Below are 24496 nucleotides of genomic sequence, written 5' to 3'. Positions count from 1 at the left end.
AAGTTTAACCAGACACTGCCAGGCTCACTCCTGAACAGCTAGTAGGAACAGTACAGCGTTAGGAGAACAGGAGTTAGTGCCACACAGAGCTGAGTTAGAAGGAATAGCCCTACTGGGCATCTGGGCATGGTTGGTCCTACGGCATGACATGGTAGCACAGTCCTCCCGTTGTTCATCGATTTTGCTAGAGCAGGCACCAGCGTCTCACAACAAATTGTGAGACTTGCTGTCACTGTTTTTGGCATATTGAATATGTCACGGGCAGCTTGCCAGGCTTTGCCGTGCGGGCGAGATACTCTCGGTAGCTTGCGGGGCTCTCCGAGAGGGGCGGAGGAATCGAACCCAGGTTGGCCGCGTGCAAGGCAAACGCCCTACCCGCTCCAGCCCGGTTCCACACGAAACAAAAACCATCTGAACAAAAACTGTCCATATTGTAGGACCTGGATGGATGTCGTAGCACTTGGCTGGACAAGCCAGTCAGCAGAGAACATTCCAGCAGGGGACAGTCCCAAGAATGCTTGGTTGAGTGAGAGAGAAAGCAGAGGCGGACTGGAGTAGGGTACAGAGGGGAGGGCGTGTGACTTGCATATGTCAACCCAAGATCGACCCCCGGTATCCCATATGGTCCCTTGAGCAGCTCCAGGAACGATTCCTGAGTGCGGAGCCAGGAGTAACCCGTGAGCATCACTGGGTGTAACACCCCCCCCCCCAAAAAAAAAACTTCTGCTCTGAAAAAGACCCTCTGCAAAGACAAACTATGAGTCGGAGGGGGAAAAACCTCTAGAACAGATGAAGAAATCTCAAAGCTCAAGCGTCTAAGTAGAATCCGGCAAAAAGCGCCATGAGCGTCCACCAAGGAGGGATCGCCAGCGAGTCGAGAAGGGGACGAAACCCACCAGACCCATTGGGAAATGCCCATCACAGCTGGCCCCGGTAGAGTGGCCAGCTGATAAAGGGATACCCCAATGCCAGGGCAAGGGAGTGGGCAGAGACCAGTCCGCGTGGGTGGTACTGGCAGGAACAGGCAAAGCTTTTCCACCGTGGCTGCTGGGAGCTGGACACTTCCCTACGGCTAAGAACACTGACCAGCCCCTCCAGTCCTGCGTGCTGGGCACGGCACAGAGAACCAACGGTTCCACTGTCACACAGAGCCTTGAAGTCACCAGAAGGGACCCCAGATGGACCTCAACAGGCAGAAGGTTACACACGGGGATGCGTCTGCTCTGTGAAGGATCACTGGGCAGTGAGGGGCAAGAACTCTCCAGAAACACCATGAAGCAGTCTCGAGGGAATAAAACCGAGCCCGGGAAAGCCAACCCCAACCACTGCACAGTTCCGCGTTACAACTTCCCTGAATGATTCCATCCTAGGAGTCGAGCACAGACTGGCTGTGCTGGGGAGCGGAGTGGGAGTTGAGGGGATGGGGATGGGGGGGGAGGTGGGCGGGACAGGACCGCTTAGGAGGAGAGTTGAGCACTGACAAGCCATCAAGCTGAGAGGACAGACACTTGGGGAGTCTGGGTCAGCGCGGGTCAGTCTATAAAATCTCAACGAACGTTTCCTTGAAACCGGCAAAATCTCACGGGGCTGAGCGATAGAAAACACCGTCGCAGACTCTGTCCCCCGGATATCTGGCCGTGCTCACTCGGACATCTCCCCAGTCCATCTCAAAGTTGAGTTTCCAAGGTATGTGTGTGTGTGTGGCGGGGGAGGGGGGTCCTACTTTCAAGGTCAGGGTGCATGTGTGTCATTTCATTCATTCATGAACACGCTGAGCACAGGGGATAAGCCGGACACTCTGCTCGCGCGGCCCTGCGTGTGGGTGGACACAGGCAGCAGACACACAGGGCAGAGAGTGGAAGGGAGGCACCGTGACCCGGAGCTGAAGTGTTTGCGAAATCAGGTAAGGGTGGTACAGAGTCGGCAGAGGCTGCTGCAGGGGAGGCCAGCAGGGAGCCGCAGGGACCCTGGGAGGTGGGTAGGCAAAGACCTAAGGGAGGGACATTCCAGACAAAAGGAAAGTATGTGCAAAGGCCCTGAGGCAGGTATAAGCCCGAACTCTGGGCGCGTGTGTGTCTGCTCTCCGGGTTCAGTGTCCACCCCCGCCCTGTAAGACCCCTGTAGGGCTGGAAGGAAGGTCCCACTATGGAAACCCTGGAGATAGGCGATGCACCCAGGTCCATAGAAGGTGACAACCCAGTTGTGCCCTGGGCCCTGAGGTGGAAGGAGGCCACAGCAGCTGGCCTGGTAGAGCCTGGCACCACGGCCCTTGACATGCCACCCCTGAACGCCTTCTCGGGTCAAATATGCAAGTGGCCCTCAGGACGGCAGAGAGGGGCATAGCTGAGCGGCCCTTATCTGGGTCCCACCCCCAGGACACCCTGACTCAGGCCTCCCCTGGCCAGGCAGAGTGGGACCCGCTCACAGGAGCTGCAGACCAGACGGGGCAGGGCAGGAAGGGACAAGACCGGCACCTCCGCCAGCCAGCGAGGGGCTGGGCAGGGCCAGGGAGGGGACTCGAGCTCAGGTGGAATTCCATCGGCCTGAGCTCATCTCGCCAGAGCGGGCCGCAGCCAACGGTGCATTCCAGCAGGGCCAGCGGCCGCCGGAGACCCCGGGGCACGGGGACCCCACACCCCATCTCCCCCGCCCACCGGCCGGTGGCCACGTCCTCCTGAGGCTCGTGGGGGCTTCCGGGGGGCCCTGGATGGGGCTGTAGGGAGCAGAGGGCCAGTACTGAGAGCCCCCTTCGCCACTGTCTCGCGGGGAACGCACCCCAGATGCCACTCCCCGACCTCGTCATTCAGGTGCGACCCCGTCATTCCTAACACCCAGAGTTGGGCCACTGTGTGTCCCCTGGACCGGGCTCTGCCCTCTGCCCTGCCCACCCGTGCCAGGGGCCGCCAGCAAGGGCTCAGACATTGCCTCTCTGCTGAATGAAAATGCAGGGAGTGGCAGCTTCCGGGCACCCCCCTTGCTGGCCGCGGGGTCCCGTCGATGACCCAAGCATCCATCACCTGCTCCCATGCCCAGGGGCTTCTGCCAAGGTCCTGCTCATCCCAGCGCGGGGCAGTGTCCACCCACCACCCATCAGCCGGTCCCGTTTCTTCTGCTGCCTCAGCAGCTGTTCCTGCTACCACTCCAAGGCCCGTGTGGGTGAGAGTGCCAGGCTCTCTGCTGCTCTGACCCCCCTGAGAGGAAGCCCGTGACCCCCATCTCTGCATGGTCTCTGCAGGTCACCCCACAGGAGGCTCCCGGGGCCTGCAGAACCCCCCAGGGCCCCAGGGCCCTGTATGAATGCCCAGACCCCCAAAAGGTTCCCCTCTACTCCCAGGACCCCCGTTCACCCCCAGTTCTCACAGCCTGGTTGGTCCTGGGCCCTGTTAAGCGCAGCCGCTGCTGTGAGTGTCCAGGACGCGACTCTGGACGCCCCCATCTGCCCTGTCCACCCTCCCACTGTGTCCACCTGGAGCTCCTGCCCTCCAGCCCCCCAGCCTGCTAAGAGGAGGGGCCCTCTCCCCCAGGCTGAGCTTCCCACTCCCCCTTGGCAGGGAGCCCCGAATCCTCGCCCCCCCCAACTCTACCTCCCAACAGCGACGGAGGGTTAGAGTCGTCCCCACCAAAGCCAGAGGGAAGCAGCCCCGGCCCCCGGGTTCCTGCCGTCCACAGACTCCGAGCGGCTCCCGGCCTCTGACTCTTTCCCACGGGGCATCCCACAATGTCAGTGTTTGCAGTCAGACCCCAATGAATATCCAGCCACCTCAACCTGAACCACTTGGGCTTTCAACAGAGAGAAACTCTGATCCCAAAGCCACCCCCCAAGGAGATAGATGTCAGCGCCGGCCGCCTCCTTCACCCGCTCACCCCAGCCTCCCTCCAGCCGCTCAGCCACAGAGACCTCGCAGGACCCAGGACCCAGCACCCCGCGCCGGCCACCTTTGCCCTTTGGGCCACACACCCCCTCCCCGGCTTCACCCGCCTCCTCCTGCTCGCGCCCCAGCTGCCAACGAGCCCCAGAGCCGCGTCAGGTTGAGTCTTGTCTCCTGCCGCGGGAGCCCCGAGCGGCGATAAACACATCTGTGAGCGTTTCCAAGACGCTCCAAGAGGAGTAGTGGCTGTGGCCGGGCCGCACGCTGGCGGCCCAACCTTCCCCGGGCTTTCCCCGGGAGGGCTGTGCCTTCCAGGAAACCGGGGCAGCTCCGATGGGGGCCCTCACCTGGCCCCGAACGTGCCTGAGAGACATGAGTCATGGGGTTTCGCGAGCCCACTTGACTGTCCGGGAAACTGAGGACCAGGCCAGAGGGCCCTCTTGGTCCCTGAGCACTTGGACATGTGTGGGGCCTTTAGGTCACAGGACTGGGAAGGAGGGACTGGCTGGGCTGAGTGGCCGCTGTCCAGCCCTGCTCTAGGATGGGCACTTACCTGCCCTGCATGGCCGTGGTCCTCCATTCCTGCTGCCCAAGCCCCAGTGTGGACCCTGTTCTGACCTCGCATCCCTGCCTGGGGCTAATGTTGAAGACGCTGTCTCTCTTCCAGCCCACCAGCAGCTCCCCAGGACCCCTTGCCCTTCTGCACATGGGCAGCTGGGAGTGGACACCCCAGGACCTCTGTCTGGTACCTTGTCCTGGACATGATCCTGCGGCTGACCTCAGGGGCCCACAGACCAGCCATCTGGACTCTTGACCTCTGGCCACCAGAGCCCACACTAGCCTGGGCATCCCCTCTCTCGTCTGTTTGGCTAACCCTCATGCATTTGCAGGGGCCCACTCCTCCAGGAAGCCTACCAAGATTGGGCTGAGGACCTCTGCACGGCCCCTCCCGCTCTGTGTCAGTCAGGGGGGGTGGCCCCCACAGCTGTGCGGGTGGTGGGGGGGTGGTGGGGCTCTTGAAACCCAGGCCCCTCATGGAATACTCAGGCCAGGCTTGGAATCGCATCCTGCGCTCCCAGACAGGCCCTGCCGACGAGCCACCCAGTCAGTCTGGGAGCTGCCATCACTTCTCTTGGCTGCAGAGGGTGAGAACCGCCAGGGCGAGGGGTGCCCATCACCTGTGGCCTCAGCCCTAAGAAATCTGGAGCCCAGGGCGGGGGGTGGGGGGGACGGCACAGGCTGACATGGCCCCGGGATGTGACCCTGGGGCTGGCTGGGTGAGCTCTGTGTGACTCACACGTGGGCCTGAGGCAATGACACACAGGATGTGGAGAGGCCTCGGAGGGGTGGGGCGGGCCCCCAGCACCCCTTCCAGACAGACTCCCCTGCGGGCCAGGCTGTCCTCTGCCCACTGGGTCCCACCTGGCGGTACCATGGCTGGCTCAGCACTGGGCCCTGTCTTGCTCTCTGCAGGTGCCCCTGCACAGGCCTGGTTTCCACTCAGCACCCAGAACACCAGCTCCAGCTCATCCTTTCCCAGGGGCCACCTCAAGGCTGATCCCCCCCAACAAGTGTGTCTGAGGACCCCTGCAGATAGCTGGGCCCCGGCCCCTGCGTGGGTTACCCTGCTGGTGTCTCAGCTGTAGCCCCATGAGGACCCTTCTTTTCGCCTTTTTTTGTCTTTTGCTAAAGCTTTTTTTGACTGTAGCACTGTCCTCCCGTTGTTCATTGATTTGTTCGAGCGGGCACCAGTGACGTCTCCATTGTGAGACTTCTTGTTACTGTGTTTGGCATATCGAATACATCACAGGTAGTTTCCCAGGCTTTTTGACATTTAAAAAAATTATTTATTAGGGAGTGTGCCTGCCACAGAGGCAGGTAGGAGGATGGGGGGACAGGAGGGATACCGGGGACATTGGTGGCAGAAAATGTGCACCAGGGGAGGGATGGGTACTCGATCATTTTATGACTGAAATGTAATCATGAAGGTGTATAAGTCTGTAACTGCACATCATGGTGATTCATTAAAAAATAAAAAATAATTATTAACTTCTTTTGGCTTGGGGCTACACTCGGTGATGCTCAGGGGTTACTCCTGGCCTTTCACTCAGGAATCACTCCTGGAGGTATTGGGGGCCCTGTGGGGTGTCAACGATTGAACCCAGCTGGCCGCGTGCAAGGCAAATGCCCTCTGCGCTGTGCGATCTCTCGGCCTGCCTTTTCTGTCTTTCTGAGACTTATGGGGCCCCTTCACGATGCCCCTGCCTGTGAATGAAGGAATTCCAAGGAACCAGGGCCCTGCGGACCAAGTCTCCTGTCCTAAGAGCTGGCATTGGGGATGCGCCCCGGACGGCTGAGTCGCTCTGCCCCCCCTGGTCCCCCACACAGGGCATCCTGGCTAATGTCATTTCTTCTCCTCCTGACCCCTGGGACCCAGAAGTGCCCACACACGTCCTGGCACCTGAGCAGCTGGCCCCAACCTGTGCCCTCCTGCCCCTCCTGGGTCTGGGGGCTCTGAGCACCCCCAGAGTCCACTCCAGGCTGAGTCCAGTGCACTGCCCGCACCAGGCTTGGATGCCCAGGGATGCCTGGCCAAGCTGCCCCTGCTCAGATGCTGCCCTGAGGGAGCTGTGCACCCTTTTTGCTTGGATCAGTTTCCCAAAAGTGGGGGTTGTTCTGCCTGCTTCTCTGAGACCCCTCTCCCCAGCCCTGTGTGCCTCTCTGCTCCCATGGGCAGGGGTGCTCGGGCCACCTCCACCAGGCTCATCCCTGACTGTCTTGAAGTTGAGTCCAGGGAGGATCCGAAGGAACTTGAGCAAATGAACCATCACCTCCTTTATTTTGAGCTCCAGACCTTGGTTGAGATGACCTAGGCCACATTAGCAGCGGCAGGTGCTCCAGCCGGGCGGCTCCTACTGAGCTCACCTGCCCCGCCCTCCTCAGTCCAAACCCAGGCTTGACCAGCTGACCCGGTGGCCCCCCCAGACAAACGCAAACCCCCAGCCCACTTTCACTGCGTTAAGTGACTCCCACGATCTTTGAACCAGATTCCACTCTGGGGGTCCCCGACCGGCTACCCCCCAAATGCTGAGCATCCCCCCCACCCCCGGTGCTGGGAGCGAGACCCAGCAGATGCCCCCCCTCCCTCGCCCCTACCTTGCGGCCCGCTTCGTTGTTGTGCAGGTTCATAAGCGTCCGGGCGTTCTGCTTGATCTCCCGGGCGTCCACGAAGACCTTGGCGAAGCCGATGCCATAGCGGATGTCGGCGGAGCAGCCGCCCCACTTCCAGCCCTCGTCCCGCTGGTACTGGCCCTGCTTCTCCTTGTCGCAGCCGCAGTCGCTCAGGTTCCCCTGGGTGCAGGCGGCCGTGATGGCGTGGGCCACGCCGGCCGCGATGATGGCATAGGTGAAGGCAGCCTCCCGGCTCCCTACGGGTAGAGGTGGGGAGAGGCGGGGGTCAGGGCCAGGCTGGAGGGGCAGGCCCAGGGGAGGCGAAGCTCATGGTCACCAAGAAACTGCCTGCTGGAGATGTGGACCGTGCCCTGTCCTGTCCAGCCCTGTGCCAGGCCTGAGCCTCTCCACCCGCTGTCCTGACTGCTCGCAGGTGCCGACGGAGAAGCAGGCAGGGAAAACGCGGGCTGGCTGCTGGGCCTGGGACCAGCCCAGGGGTCCCCCAGTGCTGTGATGACCAGCCACTGCGCAGGTGGCTGAGGCTTCTACCCCTGCTGCCAGAGCGGGGCTGATCCCCGGGGCTTCCCTCAGCAGCCGGGAACTCAGGTCGTGTCCCTCCAGCTGTGGGACGGGCACAGGTGCCGCTTGGTGCCATGAGGCAGACCGACACCCTGAACTCTGTCTGTCCCCCGCACCGGGCGCACGCGACTTTCGGGGTCTGTCCCCGCCTCTTGTCCCTACCCCTCCCCACCCCACTCCAGACTGTGAGTGTTGGCAGAGGAGCCCGGAAGCTCGCATGTGACCCAGATGGTGGGGACGGGGATGAGGTGGGGCGGCCGTCTGCCTGGGGGAAACCAGGACAGCAGCGGGAGGGGCTCGGGGTGCCTCAGAAACCTTGGGGTGCTGCCCTCTCACTCAGAGGCTGCCCTCAGCCGCCCCCAAACTTGGGGGCTGGCTGCAGGGTGTTTACTTGAAAATCTCCTGGGCTCCGACCTGCACATATTCTGGACTTAGCACCTGAAAGCCTGCCCGCGGGGCATGTGGACAGAGCACCCAGGGTGGCAGCGGGACCAGGACAGCGCACAGCAGCTTGGCTTCCGGTGTGGCGGCCAGCAGGTTTGATCCTCTGGACTCAACGTCTGTGATCATCTCCCCAGTGAGGTTGGGCTCAGGGAAGGCCGGCAGGGCCGGAGCCAAAGGCAGACGGACCCCCGCGGAGCAGGGAGAGGCGAGACGTGCCCAGCTCGGGTTTGGGGGGACCCAGCGGAGGATGAGGTTTGGAAGGAAAGTGGCCATGGACCCGCCTGGCAGGACAGGAGGAAAGAAATGAGATTCGGCGGCTGGGAGACAGGAGGTGGGTTCTCAGTGAGCAGCTGTCAAGGGCTGAGAATTGTTCCTGGCTCTGTGGCACTGCGGCAGTAAGACGGGCAACACCGGGCAGAGCTGTCCTGAAACGCTTCCTTCCGGCTCAAACAGAGTTGAGCTCGCTTTGGTTCGATGGGGGTGAGGCGAGAGGACACTGCACCCTCTGTGGGCGCCCGTATGGGCACACAACGCCTCGTCCTCTGCCAGGCCCGTGCACAAACATGAAGAAGCACACAGTCAAGTGCTCAAAACCAGATCACAGGGGGAAAGTGAGTGTTCCGAGCAAGGACACGTGACAGAGCAACTTAGCAAAATGTCCTACCAAGCACCATTACTGCCCTTGCAAATGGCGTCACAGATATCCAAAGAGGCTGCATCTGGGCTGGAGCCATAAGACTGGATCTGGGGAGGGCATTTGCCCTGCATGCGGTCAACCCAGGTCCCATCCCCAGCATCCCATGTGATGAGCACCAACAGGAGAAATTCCTGAGTGCACAGCCAGGAACCTCTGAGCATTGCTGGTTGCGAAAGAAAGGAAGAAGGAAAGATAAAGAAAGAGGGAAAAAGAGAGAGAAGGAAGAAAGGAAATATGGAAAGAAAAAAGGAAGGAAGGAATGAAGGAAGGGAGAGGGAAGGAAGGGGAAGGAAGGAAGTAAAGAAGGAAGGAAGGAAGGAAGGAAGGAAGGAAGGAAGGAAGGAAGGAAGGGAGGATGGAAAGAAGGAAGGGAAAGGAAGGAAGGAATGAAGAAAGGAAGGAAGGAAGGAAGGAAGGAAGGAAAGAAGGGAAGAAGAAAGGAAGAAAAAAGAAAGGAAGGAAAGAAGGAAGGAAGGAAGGAAGGAAGGAGAAGGAAGGGAGGGGAAGGAAGGGAGGGGGAGAAGGAAGGAAGGAAAGAAGAAAGAAAGGGGAAGGAAGGAAGGAAGGAAGGAAGGAAAGAAAGAAAGAGGGAAGGAGGGAGGGAGGGAGGGAGGGTGGGAGGGAGGGAGGGAAGGAAGGAAGGAAGGAAGGAAGGAAGGAAGGAAGGAAGGGGGGAAGAAAGGGGGGAAGAAAGGGAGGGAGGGAGGAGGGAGGGAGGAGGAAGGGCGAGAGGGAGGAAGAGAAGAAGAAACCGGCTCATCCAAAAGACAGATGAGGTTGAGATTCTCCGGAATCGGAGAGAAACCCGTCCCATCTGCTGTGTGACAAAATATAATCGAAACATTCTCTATTATGCTACATAGCAGAAACATAGTAAAGTATCTTCATATTTAAAAAAAGATTCAACAGCTGGACTCGCAGAGTAAATGCCGGAGCTGGGAGAATCCCCCCACCTGGCCAAAGGTGCCCAGGACTGCAACCAGGAGGTGAGGGCCCTGGATGGGTGCTGGCTGGGGCCACCCTGCTGCCGAGGTGCAGACTTAGGGCTCGGGTGCTCCTGGAGCGGCCCAGCCAAGTGGGGCACTGGTTCCTCATCGCTGAGTTTCTGGGCCACTGAGAAAGAAACTGGGTGATAAAATTGGGAGACAGAGGGCCAAGCACCCGGAAATTAATCTGGGGAGCAGGCAGCAAGCAGACGGCGGGGGTGATAGGGACAGTCCCTGGTGCCGCTCAGGGCTGTGTGACCCTGCGTTAAGTTAAACCCCGCACAAACCCCGTGTGCGAGGGCTGTGTGAACGCAGTGGGGTCTCGATGGAGCAACCAGGGCCAGGGAAAGTCCCCAGTGGCTGGGACAGCCCAGGGAGACAGCAGAGCTCAGCCCTGGCCTCCGGACCCCCATCCAGCCTGCGCAATGCTGGGGAGAGCGGGGCTCTGCAGGGTGGGGGGCAGGAGGGAGGCTGCGCCCCTTTAGCAGAGCAAGAACAGGGTCTACAAGTGGGGAGGGACCCAGCCTCAGAGCCACGGGGGCGTGTCCTTCTGGAAAGCTCCTGCCTGGGCAGGGCAGGGTCCCCCCATGTCCCTGGGAAACTCACAGACAGCAACAGGGTCCCTCTCGCCCATCCCATGGGGAAGGACCATGGCACACTGGCACAGGGAGTCCCCGGATTCAAGGTGGGACCCCCAGACCAGGGGCCTCGCCAGGCCTTCGCCCCTGCACTCTGATATCACGAGGGACCCCAGAACCCGGGGGTAAAAGGCTTCCTGGGGACCTGTGCCTCTGACCTCTGACCTTGCCCACCAACAACGGGCCGCCACTGCCTGCTCCCGGCCTCCCCTCAACTACCTGGGCCTCAGCTGGCCGGGGGGGGGGCCCAAATCAGGCTCTGCCGCTCTCTGGGACTGGGGGCAGAGGTGGGGGAACATATGCAGGTGTGTGAACCCCAGAACCCCAGAGCTAAGGGCACGGCCGCACCCACAGGGTGCTGTGGGGGCTCAGTTGGGTGGAGCCGCCAAGGTGGGTTCTGAACCCTGCCCCCCCAAGCTGTCGCTGTGACCACCAGCTCACACAGGCCCAGGGGTCACATCTGTCCTGCTCTCATGGCTCACGGGCAGCCCGGGGTGTGGGGGGCACCCGAGCAGATCCCAGATCCGGGGCCACTTCTGTTTTGGGTTTTTTTTTTTTTGCTTTTTGGGTCACACCTGGCAATGCTCAGGGGTTACTCCTGGCTCATGCACTCAGAAACTACTTCTGGTGGTGCTCAGGGGACCATCTGGGATGCTGGGAATCGAACCCAGGTCAGTCACATGCAAGGCAAACGCCCTACCCGCTGTGCTATTGCTCCAGCCCCACCGGGGGCCACTTTTGACGGAAGTGGACTGGTCTTGGGCAAGTCACCTCTGGGAACTTCGCTTTGCCTCAGGAAGGGGTCGGGACTGCCTGGCCGCTACCTGTCCGTCCCCCCGTCCCCCCCCATACACACACACCCCTTCCGGCCCACAGTCCCTGGGCATAGAACCATCAGGAAAGCAGGCGCTTTGGCACGCTCCCCGTGAGTCAAGCAGACAGACTCAGGAGAGTCCCAGCACCACATGCCCCTTCCGGAGTGGCCACTGGTCCAGGCAGGAGGTTTGGGGGGGGGGGAGCAGGTTCACCGTGCCCACTGCACCCCCACCAGGTGCAGAGAGAAGCGGCAGAGCGAGGCCGGGCCGGACCCGGTGAGAGAGCCTGTTTCGGGTTTTGCTTCAGGGGGAGAAGGATGGAGGGGAAAGACCCCCCGGGGTCCCCACCCCCAGGCCCCACTCCCGGAGGGCACTCTGCAGGGCATTTTGTCACAGTCTGTTGGGTGAGTCCCTTCCTCACAACATAAAGGTGAAAAAACTGAGGTTCTGAGGGGCCAAGTGACCTGTGAGTCTTCCCATCCCCCCGGCCCCCAGAAAGTGGCCTCACTCCCCCCACCTCCATCAGGCCCCCGGGACCGAGAACCCAGGAGTGATTGCTGAGATTCTCTGCCCTTATCCAGACGCCCCTATCTCGGCCCGGAGACGTCACCCGGTCATTATCGGCTGACACGGACATGAGTAACGAGAACACCCACCAAACGGCCGAGATACCAGATACAGGACAGATGCTGACAATGGGCTCAGAGGGCCGGGGGCCCCTGGGATGGGACATCTCATCTCAGTCGCCATCCTGCCCCACCCCAGGGAAGAGTCTCCCGGCATTATATCTGAGGGGAAACTGAGGCCCAAGAGGCCACTCAGCCAGGCAGCGCCAGGAAGCCCCGCCAAGTGCCCTGAAGTTCCCAAAGGCTCAGGGACAGTGCCATTCTCGAACCACACCCAGGAGTCCTACGCCAGACTGGGGGACAGGTGGGGGGAGGTTTCCTGCTGGGGCGTGTTCTGGATTTCTGGATGCTGCCTTGGAGTCTGTGTGGATGGTTCTAGAAGCTGCAGGACAGGTGGATGGGCTGTGCATGGCCCAAGGGCTGTCCCTCGCCAGGCTCTGTTTTAAACGTTCCCCATAGTCCAACTCCCTGACACCCAGAGATGGGCCCCTGCGCACCAAACTGCTGCTGTGTCCACTCTAGAGATGGACCTCAGAGAAGGACATGAACCCTCACTGCCCGCTCAGGCTCTGGCCTCCCAGTCCTGAGACTATCCCCCTCCCCTATCCCTCAGCAAAGCCCCCTCCACTCTCGTCACTTCCCTGGATCTTCCATGAAAGACCGGTGACCGGAAGATGCTGAGCTTGGCTCTGTCTCACCTGTCTGCCAGGCTGGATCCACCCTCTCGGCCTCCCCCCCTCCCCCCCGCCAGCCTCTCTCCTTCATGTCCCTTCAGTCCCCAGGATGTTCCTTAAACCCACCTATGAGGGGCTGGAGCGATAGTACAGCGGGGAGGGTGTTTACCTTGCATGCAGCCGGCCCCGGTTTAATCCCTGGCATCCCATATGGTACTCCTGAGCACCGCCAGGAGTAATTCCCCAGTTCAGAGCCAGGAGTAACCCCTGAGCATCGCCAGTGTGACCCAAAAAGGAAGAAGAAGAAAAAAAAAACCCGACCGTGAGCCCAGCTGGGAGTCAGGGACAGTGCTGGGGACAGGGGCGGGCCCCACCAGCTCTCATCATCCAGTACCCTGAGCCCCAGACCCAGCGTCCAGGCGTCCTCTGGGAACATGGGGGGCCCCAGTGGTCAGACTGAGTCCAGGCGGTTAGAACCAGGCTCTCCTGATCCCCGCCAGCCCTGCCCTCGCCTCCTCCTCCACGCACTGGCCAACACCCACCACCTCCAGGTAAAGTTTGTAGGGGTGAGCAGAGACAATGGGGCTTATCTGTCCCTCCTCTGCTCTTTATTCAGCTGGCCAGCCAGAACCGGTGTCTGTGTCCCCCTCTGGGTCATGGGGGCCACCAGGAGGACACTGGCAAGAGGCCGTGAAGATGGCATGAGACTCAGGGTATCTCTGGCCCTGGTCACTGACCACCAAGGTGCTCTGCAAAGCTCAGCCCATCGCGGAGGTGGGAAAACTGAGGGGGGGGGGGGTGGAGCTGGCCTGGCTGACGCCCTCCTGTGTCCCAGCTCCTGGGCAGGGACAGAGGAAACAACCCCAGGCCCGGCCAGCCTGAAAGATTCCACAGCCCCGCCCTGCACCCTGAGTGGCCGCGGCAAATGGCTCGCACCGGAATATTATCTGGGTGTATTTACGGTATCTTACTGGAAACCACAAATGCATTGTACTTTTTCTTGTTGTTGTTGTCGTGGGTTATTTAAAGCGCACGGGTCAGAGAGTGACACGAGCTGAAATAAATGATGATTTGGAAACTCTACAGATGGAAAAAGGTTGCTGTTGCCAGCCCCGTGGCATGACGGGCGCCGCCCCGCCCGCTGTCCCCACCCAGAGGAGCCAGGGTGCATCCCGAGGGCCAGCCAGAAGGACTGGGAGCCGGGAGCAGGTGTCTGGCTGAGCCCGGCGAAGTACCACGCACGTGGAGATGGACATGGGGGGCCCTGCCGTGGCCCCATCCCAGCCAGCCCAGGGCTTCTCCCGAGTGGACCACCTGCCTCGGGTCAGCCCCGCCCCCTCTGGCCTCCGCCCCGCCCCTGGCCTACACCCCGCCCCTGTCTTCAGCCCCGCCCCCTGGTCTCAGCCCCGCCCCCTCCAGCCTCTGCCCTCCGCTTCCAGGGTGCTGTCCCCTCCTTGGAATCCCCTTTTTCTCCAACGGCCCGGGGACTGAACAACACCAGCCTTCCGCACGGCTGACCTGGCTCCATCCACAGCACCCCACGTGGCCCTGAGCCCTGCCAGGAGTGACCCTTGAGCACGAGCCAGGAGTAAATCCTGAGTCTCATGGTAGGGCCCCCCAAAACCAAAACCAAGAGGAAAACAGGGCTTGGGGGACCAGAGGGGTGGACTCCTATCCCGACCCCATTCCTGAGGTCAGAAGGGGCCCAGAAGCGAAGGCCCCACCCGAGGCAGGCCGCGCCCAGCGGGTAAGCACCCCACGGACACAGCTGCAAGGAGCCCCGAGATCCTCTGACGGTGCCAGGACGGCCCCCCCCTCCCCGTGTGGTTCACATGCAGTGGGGAGGGCAGAACTCCTGCCTTAACCTGAGCTGTGACCTCTCCCCCCCCCCGACTTTTGGGGAACTGAATCTCTGCAGGGGGCGGGGGAGCCCGGGGCAGCCGGTGACATGCGTGAATGTGGGTCCGTGTGCATGCCTGCCGCGTGGACCCGAGGAAGCAAACACAAGCACCGGAGACCCATCTCTGAGGTTGGTGTCGGGAGCTAAAACCCAGGATGAACTGAAGCTTGCAAAAAAAAAAAAATGCCAAGGAGACAAAAAGTCCTTTGTTCGCCTCCATTCTGAGCAAGAATAGGGGAAGAATGGGTCTTTTTTGGGGCAAGATGGCGCATTGTTCAGAGATGGCAGAAAGTGGAGCGTCCCGCCCCTGGCTTCTGTCTGGCGGGGGCTTCGGACAGTCCCTCCCGCAGAGGCTCGCTCCCAGCCCCGCGTGGGAAAGGACAGCACAGTGGAGCCCAGACCCAAGACCCCAGGAGGGGACAAACAGACCAGAAGCCCAGAAACGCTCCCAAGTTACCTGGTTTGTCCATGGGGTGGGCGGGGCCAAGAGACCCATCCCTGGACAATTCCTGACCAGGGCCGCTGGCCCCCGCCCCCACCGAACAGAGAAAAGTTTAGGGGAGAAGACAGCTGTCTCCAGAGGGCGGAAAGGTCATTTCTTTGGTGACAGTGATTTGTCTTTATCACCGGGGACAGGCGCATTTCTCCGAGTGCCAACATTCGGGGCCTCTTCCCACACCCCCTTGGACACAGGGGACAGGAACCACAACATCTTCCAGCCACACCCCAATTCTGGTCCTCAGGGTCCTGCAGGGCTGACTGGGCCCCATCTCTCACTCCAGCTGTTTTCGGCCCCCTTCACCCAAGGGGCCTGGGTCAGGGGTCCTCAGCATTGGCTGAGTTGGCTCTTCCAGCCCCAGTCGGTGAGGTCTTGGGGTCCGGCCAACCCCAGTGCTGACCTCACAGAAGGTTCTTGCAGACACCTGTGGGGTAGGTCAACGGATAAACGTGTGGGCAGTGGGCCCGGTTACCTGCATGAGTCACGCAGAGACTGGGAAGGCTCCTTCCAAGCCCCGTGCATGGCAACTGAGCAAGTGGCCTCTGGCAATGGTGCAGGGGGCTGCCTTTGCCCCCACCCCCGGCTGCCTCCATGTGCTTAATGGTCAACAGGAGCCACGGACTCCAGGGCACCTGCATGTTCTGCCCAAATCTTCAGGACACGGAGGCAGCGAACAAACAGGTGAACCAGTGGGCGCTGTCACCCGGGACCTTCCGGCTGGTCAAATGGGAAGTTACTGCTGGGGACCCCGGGCCCTGATCCTGCGGATCTTACGACTCTGGACACTGGTGTCATGGATAACGGAGGGGCAGGGTCATGCTCAGGGAGAGTGAGGCCGGATGGAGCACGCATGGCCTCCAGGGCTAGCCCCAGCCATGCCCACAGGGCAATGAGCGGGCTCAGGAACTGAACCCCTAACCCTAAACAGTTTCTCAGTCTCTCTCTCTCTCTCTCTCTCTCTCTCTCTCTCTCTCTCTCTCTCTCTCTCTCTCTGCTTTAGAGACCCAGGAAATACTGGTCTGCAGGGGTGAAGGGTGGAAATCCACTGGTCTACAACAGCGCTGCGCCACCGGCCACCCTCCTGCCAGCCCCGACCACAGACACCACAGTGCCCCCAGCAGGGACCTCAGCCTTGGATGACAAGACACCCACCCCCAGCGTCCACCAGGTGCCACCTCCCCCACACATGGGCCCCCACGCTGAGTGACGGCTTGGCTGACCGGGCAGAATGGATGGGCACACACACAGACTCCCCAGGAAGGGGTGTCACACTGTAAGCCCGGGGTGTCTGGCGTCCCCCGAGGCCGCAGGGCCAGAGGGGCTGACACTGCCCAGAGCAGTCCCCACCTCCAGTCCCCTCTAGCTGGTACGCATGCCAGGTCTGGGGCTGAGCCTCTGCCACTGACTCCCACCCCGGCCAGCACTTGGGAGCCCCCAGACAAGCCACAGGACCAGAATGCAGGTGATGGACGGGAGGAGTCTTTGGGGGGAGGGGGGGACACGTGAGCTGCAAACCATGGCAGAAGGACACAGGAGTGTCCGGGTGGACAGAACAGCTGAGGCAGGAGGCCTGGGGGGCAGAAGGCAGCGGTGCAGGTGGAGGGGGCAGCGGAGGGCCCCAGTGTCTCTGGAGGGTCAGGACACTGTGGGTGCTTCGTGCTCAAAGCCACGGGGAGTCACAGCACCAATGCCCTGGACATCTGGGGTGTGGAACTGGACACTGGGCCACAGCACCAATGTCTGGACATTCTGGGATGCCGTACTGGACATTAGGCCATAGCACCAATGCCCTGGACATCCTGGGGTGCTGAACTGGACACTGGGCAATAGCACCATGCCCTGGACATCTGATATGCTGTACTGGACACTGCAGTGGTGGTGGGGGGCGGTGAGGGGTGGATCAGGGCAGCAGGCAGAGACTTCTGGAATTTTCCTGAAGATGGGATGTGCAGTAAGAGGTGGGAAGGAGTGGGGAGAGAAAAGGGGGACAGATTTAGGATCGGGGTGGGGGTCAAACAGTGGTCTCAGGTCCAGAGACGGGATGGCAGTTCCTCCACACTGCACAGCACTGGGGATGAAGGCAGAGACTGCACCCCAACTCTCCCCGCTCACCCTCATGCCAGGTGCCATGGGGAGGGGGGTGCCCCCCAGTGCTGGGGCAGGGGCTGGGACTGACCCTGGCCATATGACCCATGTGCTGACTGAGAGACAGACAGCAACCCCGGCAGAGCACCCGGCATGGGGAAGCCCACACCCCATCTCCTCCTGGAGCCCGGGGCCTCCGGGGGTATGGTCAGGGAAGGGGTGTCTCAGCTCTGGGCCTGCCAATCCAGCTCCCATGCATACGCACCCGATACCCTGGGGTGCTGCCGGCCCCAGCCCCGGTGCCCCCACAGCCACACAGTCAAGGGGAGAACGCTCAGAGAACAGGCCAGAGCAGGTGCAGGGCTCCTGGAGAGTAGGTGAGTGCAGAAAGAGGTTCCAGACACACCTGGGGGCTGGGAGGCAGGAGAGGGCAAGGCAGCCCCCTACACCCACAGCCCCACCAAGGGGATTGTGGGTCCCCCTCCCACCAGGGGCTGGGGAGCTGGGGGTCAGCGCTGCCAGGGGAACCACCAGCACTGATGGAGATGGAGAAAAGGACCCCCCCTCCAGGCCTGGCTGGGGCGGGGGGTGGTGGTTGTACGTGGAAAGTGAGATAGAGACCTCTCAGGGTAATAAGCCTAGCCCAGCGGCCAGGGAAGCCCTGCGTAGGCTGCCTTCTATGCAGTCAACCCAGGTTCGATCCCTGGAACCTCACAGGGTCCCCTGAGTACCCCTGGGAGTGATCCCTGAATGCAGAACCAGGAGTCAACCCTGAGGACCACTGGGTGTGATCCCCAAACCAAAACACCAACACAATGAAAACGTCACCGGGTGGCTGCCCAGTTCCGCTTGAGGTATCCGCCCAAGAACTCACGCGAGAAGAGAAGCGCCCGCCCCACTCACGGCAGCAGTGCTGGTAGGCGCCCGGCCTGGCTCACGTGCCCAATGGCAGGGGCGGGGTAGAGAAGTGGGGTCCGTGCTCGTGACGGGCCGTCGGGAGAGGAGAGCAGAGCTCACTCCCTACAGTTGCAGGAGCAGAACCGGAGCGGGCGAGTCTAAGCGACATCAGAGAGGAGAAAGATGCAGGCGCAGACCCTCGGGAGACAGACGGAGGGCAAAGCAGGAGGAGATGCGGTGTCCCCGGGAACAAGCCCACGGACTCTGGCAACAGACTGAGATGACCGGAAGGGGCGGGAGGAAGGGGACAGGGTTAGGTTCCACGCATGATAAAGGGACAAAGGCGCATTGGTGCTACATATAGTGACTCTGCATCTCCAAAACTCACAGATACGGGGGCTGGAGTGATAGCACAGCTGGGAGGGTGTTTGCCTTACACGGGGCCGACCCAGATTCGATCCCCAGCATCCCATACCTGAGTACCACTAGGAGTAATTCCTGAGTGACGAACCAGGAGTTGCCCCTGAGGATCACCGGGTGTGACCCAAAAAGCAGAAAACAAATCAACCAAACGTCATAAATATTTATGTCCTTGTAAACAAATGCCATTGGGCTACACTAGCACGCGACAGGGACAAATGGAGACGTTACTGGCGTCCGCTCGAGCAAATCGACGACTAACGGGAAGTTAAGTGATTAAGTGAAGAAACAAATGTTACTTAAATAAATTCTGTCACTGTTACTGTCACAGTCCTCCCGTTGCCCATCGATTCGCTCGAGCGGGTCCAGTAACGTCTCCATTGTGAGACTTTGTTGTTACTGTCTTTGGTCTATCGAATACGTCATGGGGAGCTTGCCAGGCTTTGTCGTGCGGGCGAGATACTCTCGGTAGCTTGCCAGGCTCTCCCAGAGGGGCGGAGAAATCGAACCCGGCTCGGCCGGGCTGGCTGAGTGCAAGGCAAACGCCCTACTGCTGTGCTATCACTCCAGACCTTAAATAAATTAATAATTGAAATATAACCCAACCAAAAAGCGGGTCAAATGGGAGAATAAAGGAGTGAAGCCTCCGGCTTCTGCGTGGGCTGCTCTGGTGTGACCCCTGACACCGCGTGGTCCTCATCATGGCCAGCTGTTGTCCCGGAGGTCCCAAGTCCTGCTGCAGTGACCTGGAAGACCCCAGCGATGCGGCATCTGGTAGCACTGCACCCTTAGTTTGTTAGGATGCTTGGTGCCCACCTCTGGCCTCCTGTAGGTCCAGGAGGGACTGTTCAGCCCAGCCAGAGTTCCATCGACCTCTTCCTCTGCGTCTCCCTTCCCTCAGCCTGTCCAGGCAAGGTCAGCTGCCTCTCTTCTTCAGATCGCTGCTGGCCAGAAGAGGATGGGCCAGCCGTCCTCAGCACATCCTCATCCCGGCCTGGAGCCAGGCCTGCTGTCCCCCCTCCTCTCGTCCATGTCGGGGCTCGGCTAGCAGACGGCCCACACCTGACTCTGCACCTCACTAACCACTGAGCCTTCCCACTCTCTCTCACAGTGCTCCCGCCCAGACCAGCCTCTGTGGTGGCCAGCCAGTGCCCCAGCACCAGCCTCTACGGGTCTCTGCCTGGCAGGCTATCCCCGGATTTTCCCCCAGCTGGCTCCCTTGGGTGTCCAACAGCACCCAATGGATGCTCCGTATTCGGCAAGGGCAGGACTCAGTGACCGCCAACACGCATGTGGGAATTCTGAACTGCTCGGGGACTCTCCCAGAATTCCCTGGGCTGCCGTGTTGGTGGCACGATGGGCCGTACGATGCCACCTGACTTGGGCAGCTGTGCTCCCGCTCAGGACTCTCCAAGGAGTGTGGGGAAGGGGCCGGGTGGCAGTGGGGAGTGGTGGGGACTGCGGCTTGGGGGGTGGGGGGTTGGGCTGGTTCTCAGCAAACTGCCACGATCACAGGCCTACACGCATGGCTGATGGGTGCATCTGCCATGATGTTTCCAAAGAAGACCATGGTTTCAGGTGAGACAGAGAATTTTCAAGTTGCAACTTTGAAAAAAATCACATCACCCAACTGTTTTGGGCCCTGGGCTCCATGAAAAGGAGAAACTGCCCGGATGGACCCAGGGACCTCTGAGCACTGCTTTGCCCCTCGCTGGCCTTTCCCAGGGTCCCAGACCCCATGGAGCGGTGGTGGGTACTGGGATATGCTTCTGCCTTGGGCTCTGCTGGGTCCCCCGTTCTATAAATCCAATCATGGGGGCGGGGGTTCCTGACAGTCCCCGCTTCGCCCCAGGCCTTGGTTCCTGCTGGCCAGTGAGCCCCGAGGTTGGGAAGAGATGCAGAGACCTGCGGTCCTCCAGGACCCAGGGAACCTCCAGAGCGGCCCACCGCAGCCCCCCCATTACCCAGCCCAGCATCGCCGCGGATGGGGGAGGGGCTGGAGAACACGGCGCCCTGTGGGGTGGGGGACAGGACGGACAGAGGGAAGCTCTCCTTCCTAAGATGGGGGAGAGAACCTCGAGGGCTGAGCCGTGGGGAGCACCGGCCCCGCGGAGCTGGCACACATGAGGGGAGGGGGCAAAGAGTCAGTCAGTGCCTGATGCACCTGCCGGTAGTGGGGGAACTTGGACAGGTGGACAGGGAGGCCGGGAGGGATAACGGAGAACAGGGTTTGGGGGTTCAGAGCCACGGGAAAGCTCTGAGATAGGGCGATGGGGTACCAGTGCCAGAGGCACCAGAATGGGGAAACAGGAGATGGGGGTGGGGAGGGGAGGGTAGTGGAGGGGAGTAGGGGGAGGAGAGGGAGGGGTGGGGGTCTGGGTGGAGAGATGGAAGGGGGCAGTGTGAGCTGGAGGCAGACTGGACTGTCACATGGACATGAGGTACCCCCACAGTGGCTGAACAGGGGAGACCCCAGGCAAGCGCCGCGGGAGGGTCTGCAGGATGCAGGGGTCAGAACGAGGGTCAGAGAATAAGGACAGGGGCTGGAACACAGCGGGTAGGACGTTCGCCTTGCACACGGCCGACCTGGGTTCGATTCCCAGATTCCCATATGGTCCCCTGAGCACCGCCAGGAGTAATTCCTGAGTGCAGAGCCAGGAGGAACCCCTGCGCATCGCCGGGTGTGACCCAAAAAGCAAAATAAATAAATAAATAAGAAAAAAGAATAAGGACAGATTTTCACTGCCCATTGGCTCTGTTGGTGGGGGATCGTGTAACAGCTCAGGGATGCTCTGTCAGGGGGATCCCTGCACCCACACATGCCCCCAAGGGGAACCTGAGTCCAGGGGCTGCTGAGCTGCAGTTCCCTGGCCCGCCCCGAGCCAGCACTCAGGAGCCAGGAATACAGGCGGGTGCCCGGGAGCTGCGGAACCTGCCGTCCCGGCACTGCTCAGCGCGGCCTGAGACCAGACGAGCATCCTGGCCTTGGCGAGGGCCAGCAATGGGACTCGGGGTGAAGGGCAAAGCAGTGGGGAGTGGTGGGGACTGTGGCCTGGGGGAGCGCTGGATGGTCGCCACGGACCCACGCTCCTGGCTGACAGGTGGATCCGCCACGCGTGATACTTCCAAAGCGGCCTGGGGACTCGTTTTAAGTGAGATGGAGAATTTTCAAGCTCTAAATCACTGCATCCCCCAACCGGTTAGAGTTGGGGCCCGGAGTAGCCCAGCTTTGCCGTAAGAGGCTCGGGGTGGTGATCAGGGGTCCCAAAGCCCAGCGTGGGTGCCTGCAGGACCCCCCGTGCGTGCAGAGGGCTGAGCCTGGCCGGTGGGAGGAGTGGGGCAGGGTCGGAGGGGGGGTTCGGCGAGCACGTACCCACTTTGAGCTCCTTCCCGAAGACGGTGCGCTCCCCCAGCGCCGAGCAGTTCCAACGGCCATTGCGGAACTGGAACTGACACTCGTCGAGCCCCATCTGCGAGCCTTCTCCGATGACAATGATGGCGTCCGGCCGGCTCTGGCAGATCGCCCGCTGTCTGGGAGCCAGGCCCGGGATCTTGTTACAGATGATGCTCGCGCCCAGAGCCACCACGGAGAGGCCACTGAAGCAGGGGACACAGAGAGAGCGAGTGTTAGGACACCGGCGGCGGCGGACAACGTCGCAGGCCGTCCCGGGGAGTCAGGCCTGGCCACTCCCCCCACCACCCCCATCCCAGCTGGGGGTCCTGAGTTTTTTGTTTGCACCCCTCCACCCTACCCCCAAATTTATTTGTTTCTCATTCCACAGGTCATAGTCGTGCAATCAGTGCACTGGCGAGGCTTGATCGCCTTTTCGATACCACGGAAACAAAAGCTGCCGCGTGCCATGCGCAGAGCGTTGGGGAACAAAGCGAGAGTTATGGGCTGGTCAGCGGAGACGAAGGGAAGGGCCACATGGAACGAAATCCGGCCTAGTTCAGGGCAGAACCGCCTCGGTGAGGCAGAAACGGTCAGTTACACCTCACACACTCGCAGGGGAGCTGGCCATTAAAAGGACGACTGTTGGGGCCGGAGCCACAGGACAGCAGGGATGTGGACAGTGCTTGCCTTACATGCGGCCAACCCGGGTTCAATCCCTGGCACCCATATGGTGCCCTGAGACCACCACAAGTGATCCCCAAGTGCAGAGCCAGGAGTAAGTCCTGAGCACCCCAGGGTGTGCCCCCCAAGTTTAAAAAAAATGTTTAAATTTTAAAAGCACAAGTGTTGTAATCACAAATGTAGAATGGGAGTCAGGGGAGGGGGTGTTTAAGGCATTTGCCTTGTGAGTGGCTGACCCCAGTTCGATCCCCGGCAACCTATAGGGTTCCCTGAGCACCCCCAGGTGTGATTCCTTAGCACAGAGCCAGGATTAAGCCCTGAGCACTGCCAGAATAGCCCAAATCCTCTCGCTGACCCAAAGAACACCACTGACCAGTGGTAGAGGGACAGTTCAGGAGGCAGCACACACCCAGGGCACACTTGGGGTCCACCCATGAACTGTATGTGCCCAGCACCAGCCGTGGCCCTGGTAGCTGCTAGCACAACCAGACCCGGGCAGTGGGCAGCACCTCATGGTCAGGCTTGAAGGTCCAACCACCTGCACTGCCCAGATGCAGGCATTGCTGGGAACAACCCCCTGGCCCCCAGGAGCACTGCTCAGGAGCCCTCAAAACTGCACACATGTTATCACTTGTTCTATAGCCTCTCTTGTATGTCAATAAACGCTTTCTGGACAGACAAGAAAACAGGGTGTTACACGCCATGAGACTCTTAAGTTCAGTTCCCTCCTGCCTGCAGCCGATGCTGCCCGGATGGGGGCACCCAGGGGGTGCTGGGGGGACCGGGCAGAGCCGGCACTCATCCTCCGGTTGCTACACACCCGTCATGGGCCAGCCCCACTGTGGCATGAAGCAGGTATAGTCACAGTGACCATGACACACGGGTCCCCACTGGAGAGGAAGCAGAGGCCCCTGCAATGGCCACTCAGGGCGGCTGGGCAGCGAAGGGAGCCCACTCTAGCTCAAGGTAGGCTGCCCGGGAAGATGAGAGCAGAGCAGGGGCCTGATTGGCCTGCTTGGCTGTGGGAAGACCTGGGAAGAGTATCCGGGTCAAAGGGCACAGGAAGTCAGGTTTCTTGGGAAGGGGGTTGGGTGGGGATGTGGGGGAGCAGGAACCTGAGGAGGTGGGTACAGGGAGGGCTGCAAGGGCGAGGACCCTGGCGGGGCTGAGGGGGACCAGTGAGAGGGTGGCCTTGGTGACACCTGCTGATGGACAGATGGACACAGCAGCTGCGGGGGAGGGAAAAGGCAATAGGGAGGAGAAGCTCAGGGGTCGGGGACCCCCTTCCTGATACCCCGGGAGCTCCCAGAAATGGATGGGGCAGACCGTCCCGCTCCTGTTCGCGGCCCTCTGCCTGCCTGGCCCTGTGGCCCTGTGCTTCCAGAGAGAGGACAGCACTGCCCCTCCCCGGGATCACCACTGCCCCACTGGCCTGTTTCGGGGTTCCGAGGGCCTGAGGGCCACACACTTGCAGCCAGGGACCCCGGCGCCCACCCCAGCACACACACACACTCGACGACTCGGGCCCCATGGACCTTGCCCTTTGGCCGTGCTCCCTCTTCCCGGATGTTTCCTGCCCACTGGCTGGTCATCAGTCACATGGCCTCGGGGTTCCCTCCCCGGCCACCACGCTGTCCTCACACTACCCAGCAGCACTGGACTCCTCCTCTGTGCTCGGGGCTTCAGGAACGGGGAGACAAGAATGCATCTGCTGTGTGCCTGGGGGGTGGGGCTCCCCGGCAGTGCTGGGGGTCACAGAAGGCTGGCCTCCTGCAGGTCACAGACTGCATCCCTGTGTGTGTGTGTGTGTGTGTCTGTATGTGTACATGTGTATGTGTGTAAGTGTGTCTATTTCTGTATGTCTGTGTGTATCTGTCTGTGTCTGTGTGTATCTATGATTGTGTGTACATCTGTGTTTGTGCATATTGTGTGTGTAAGTCTCTGTGTGTGTTTGTATGTCTATATGTGTATGTCTGTGTTTATGTGTGTGTCTTGTGTGTCTGTATGTATACATGTGTATGTGTGTGTCTATTTCTGTATGTCTGTGTGTATCTGTCTGTATATGTCTGTGTCTGCATGTATATGTCTGTGTGCATCTGTGATTGTGTGTACATCTGTGTT

The 24496-nt window shown here is 60.7% G+C and overlaps 1 protein-coding gene across 1 annotated transcript in view; it reads right to left on the bottom strand.

The window, feature by feature from the left end:
* WNT7A (Wnt family member 7A) overlaps positions 1 to 24496 on the bottom strand; it is a 44714-nt gene that overhangs the window by 17066 nt on the left and 3152 nt on the right. Inside the window, exons 2-3 of the mRNA XM_056129587.1 lie at positions 21674 to 21897; positions 7026 to 7297 (exon numbers count right to left, since the gene is read on the bottom strand). Coding sequence (XP_055985562.1) covers positions 7026 to 7297; positions 21674 to 21897 — 496 coding nt within the window. The remainder of the gene's footprint in view (positions 1 to 7025; positions 7298 to 21673; positions 21898 to 24496) is intronic.

Source organism: Sorex fumeus, unplaced genomic scaffold (assembly GCF_029834395.1).
Source record: "Sorex fumeus unplaced genomic scaffold, SorFum_2.1 ptg000072l, whole genome shotgun sequence".
Taxonomy (NCBI): domain Eukaryota; kingdom Metazoa; phylum Chordata; class Mammalia; order Eulipotyphla; family Soricidae; genus Sorex; species Sorex fumeus.
Note: the sequence above shows the minus strand (reverse complement) of the source record. Positions and strands in the feature narration are given on the sequence as shown.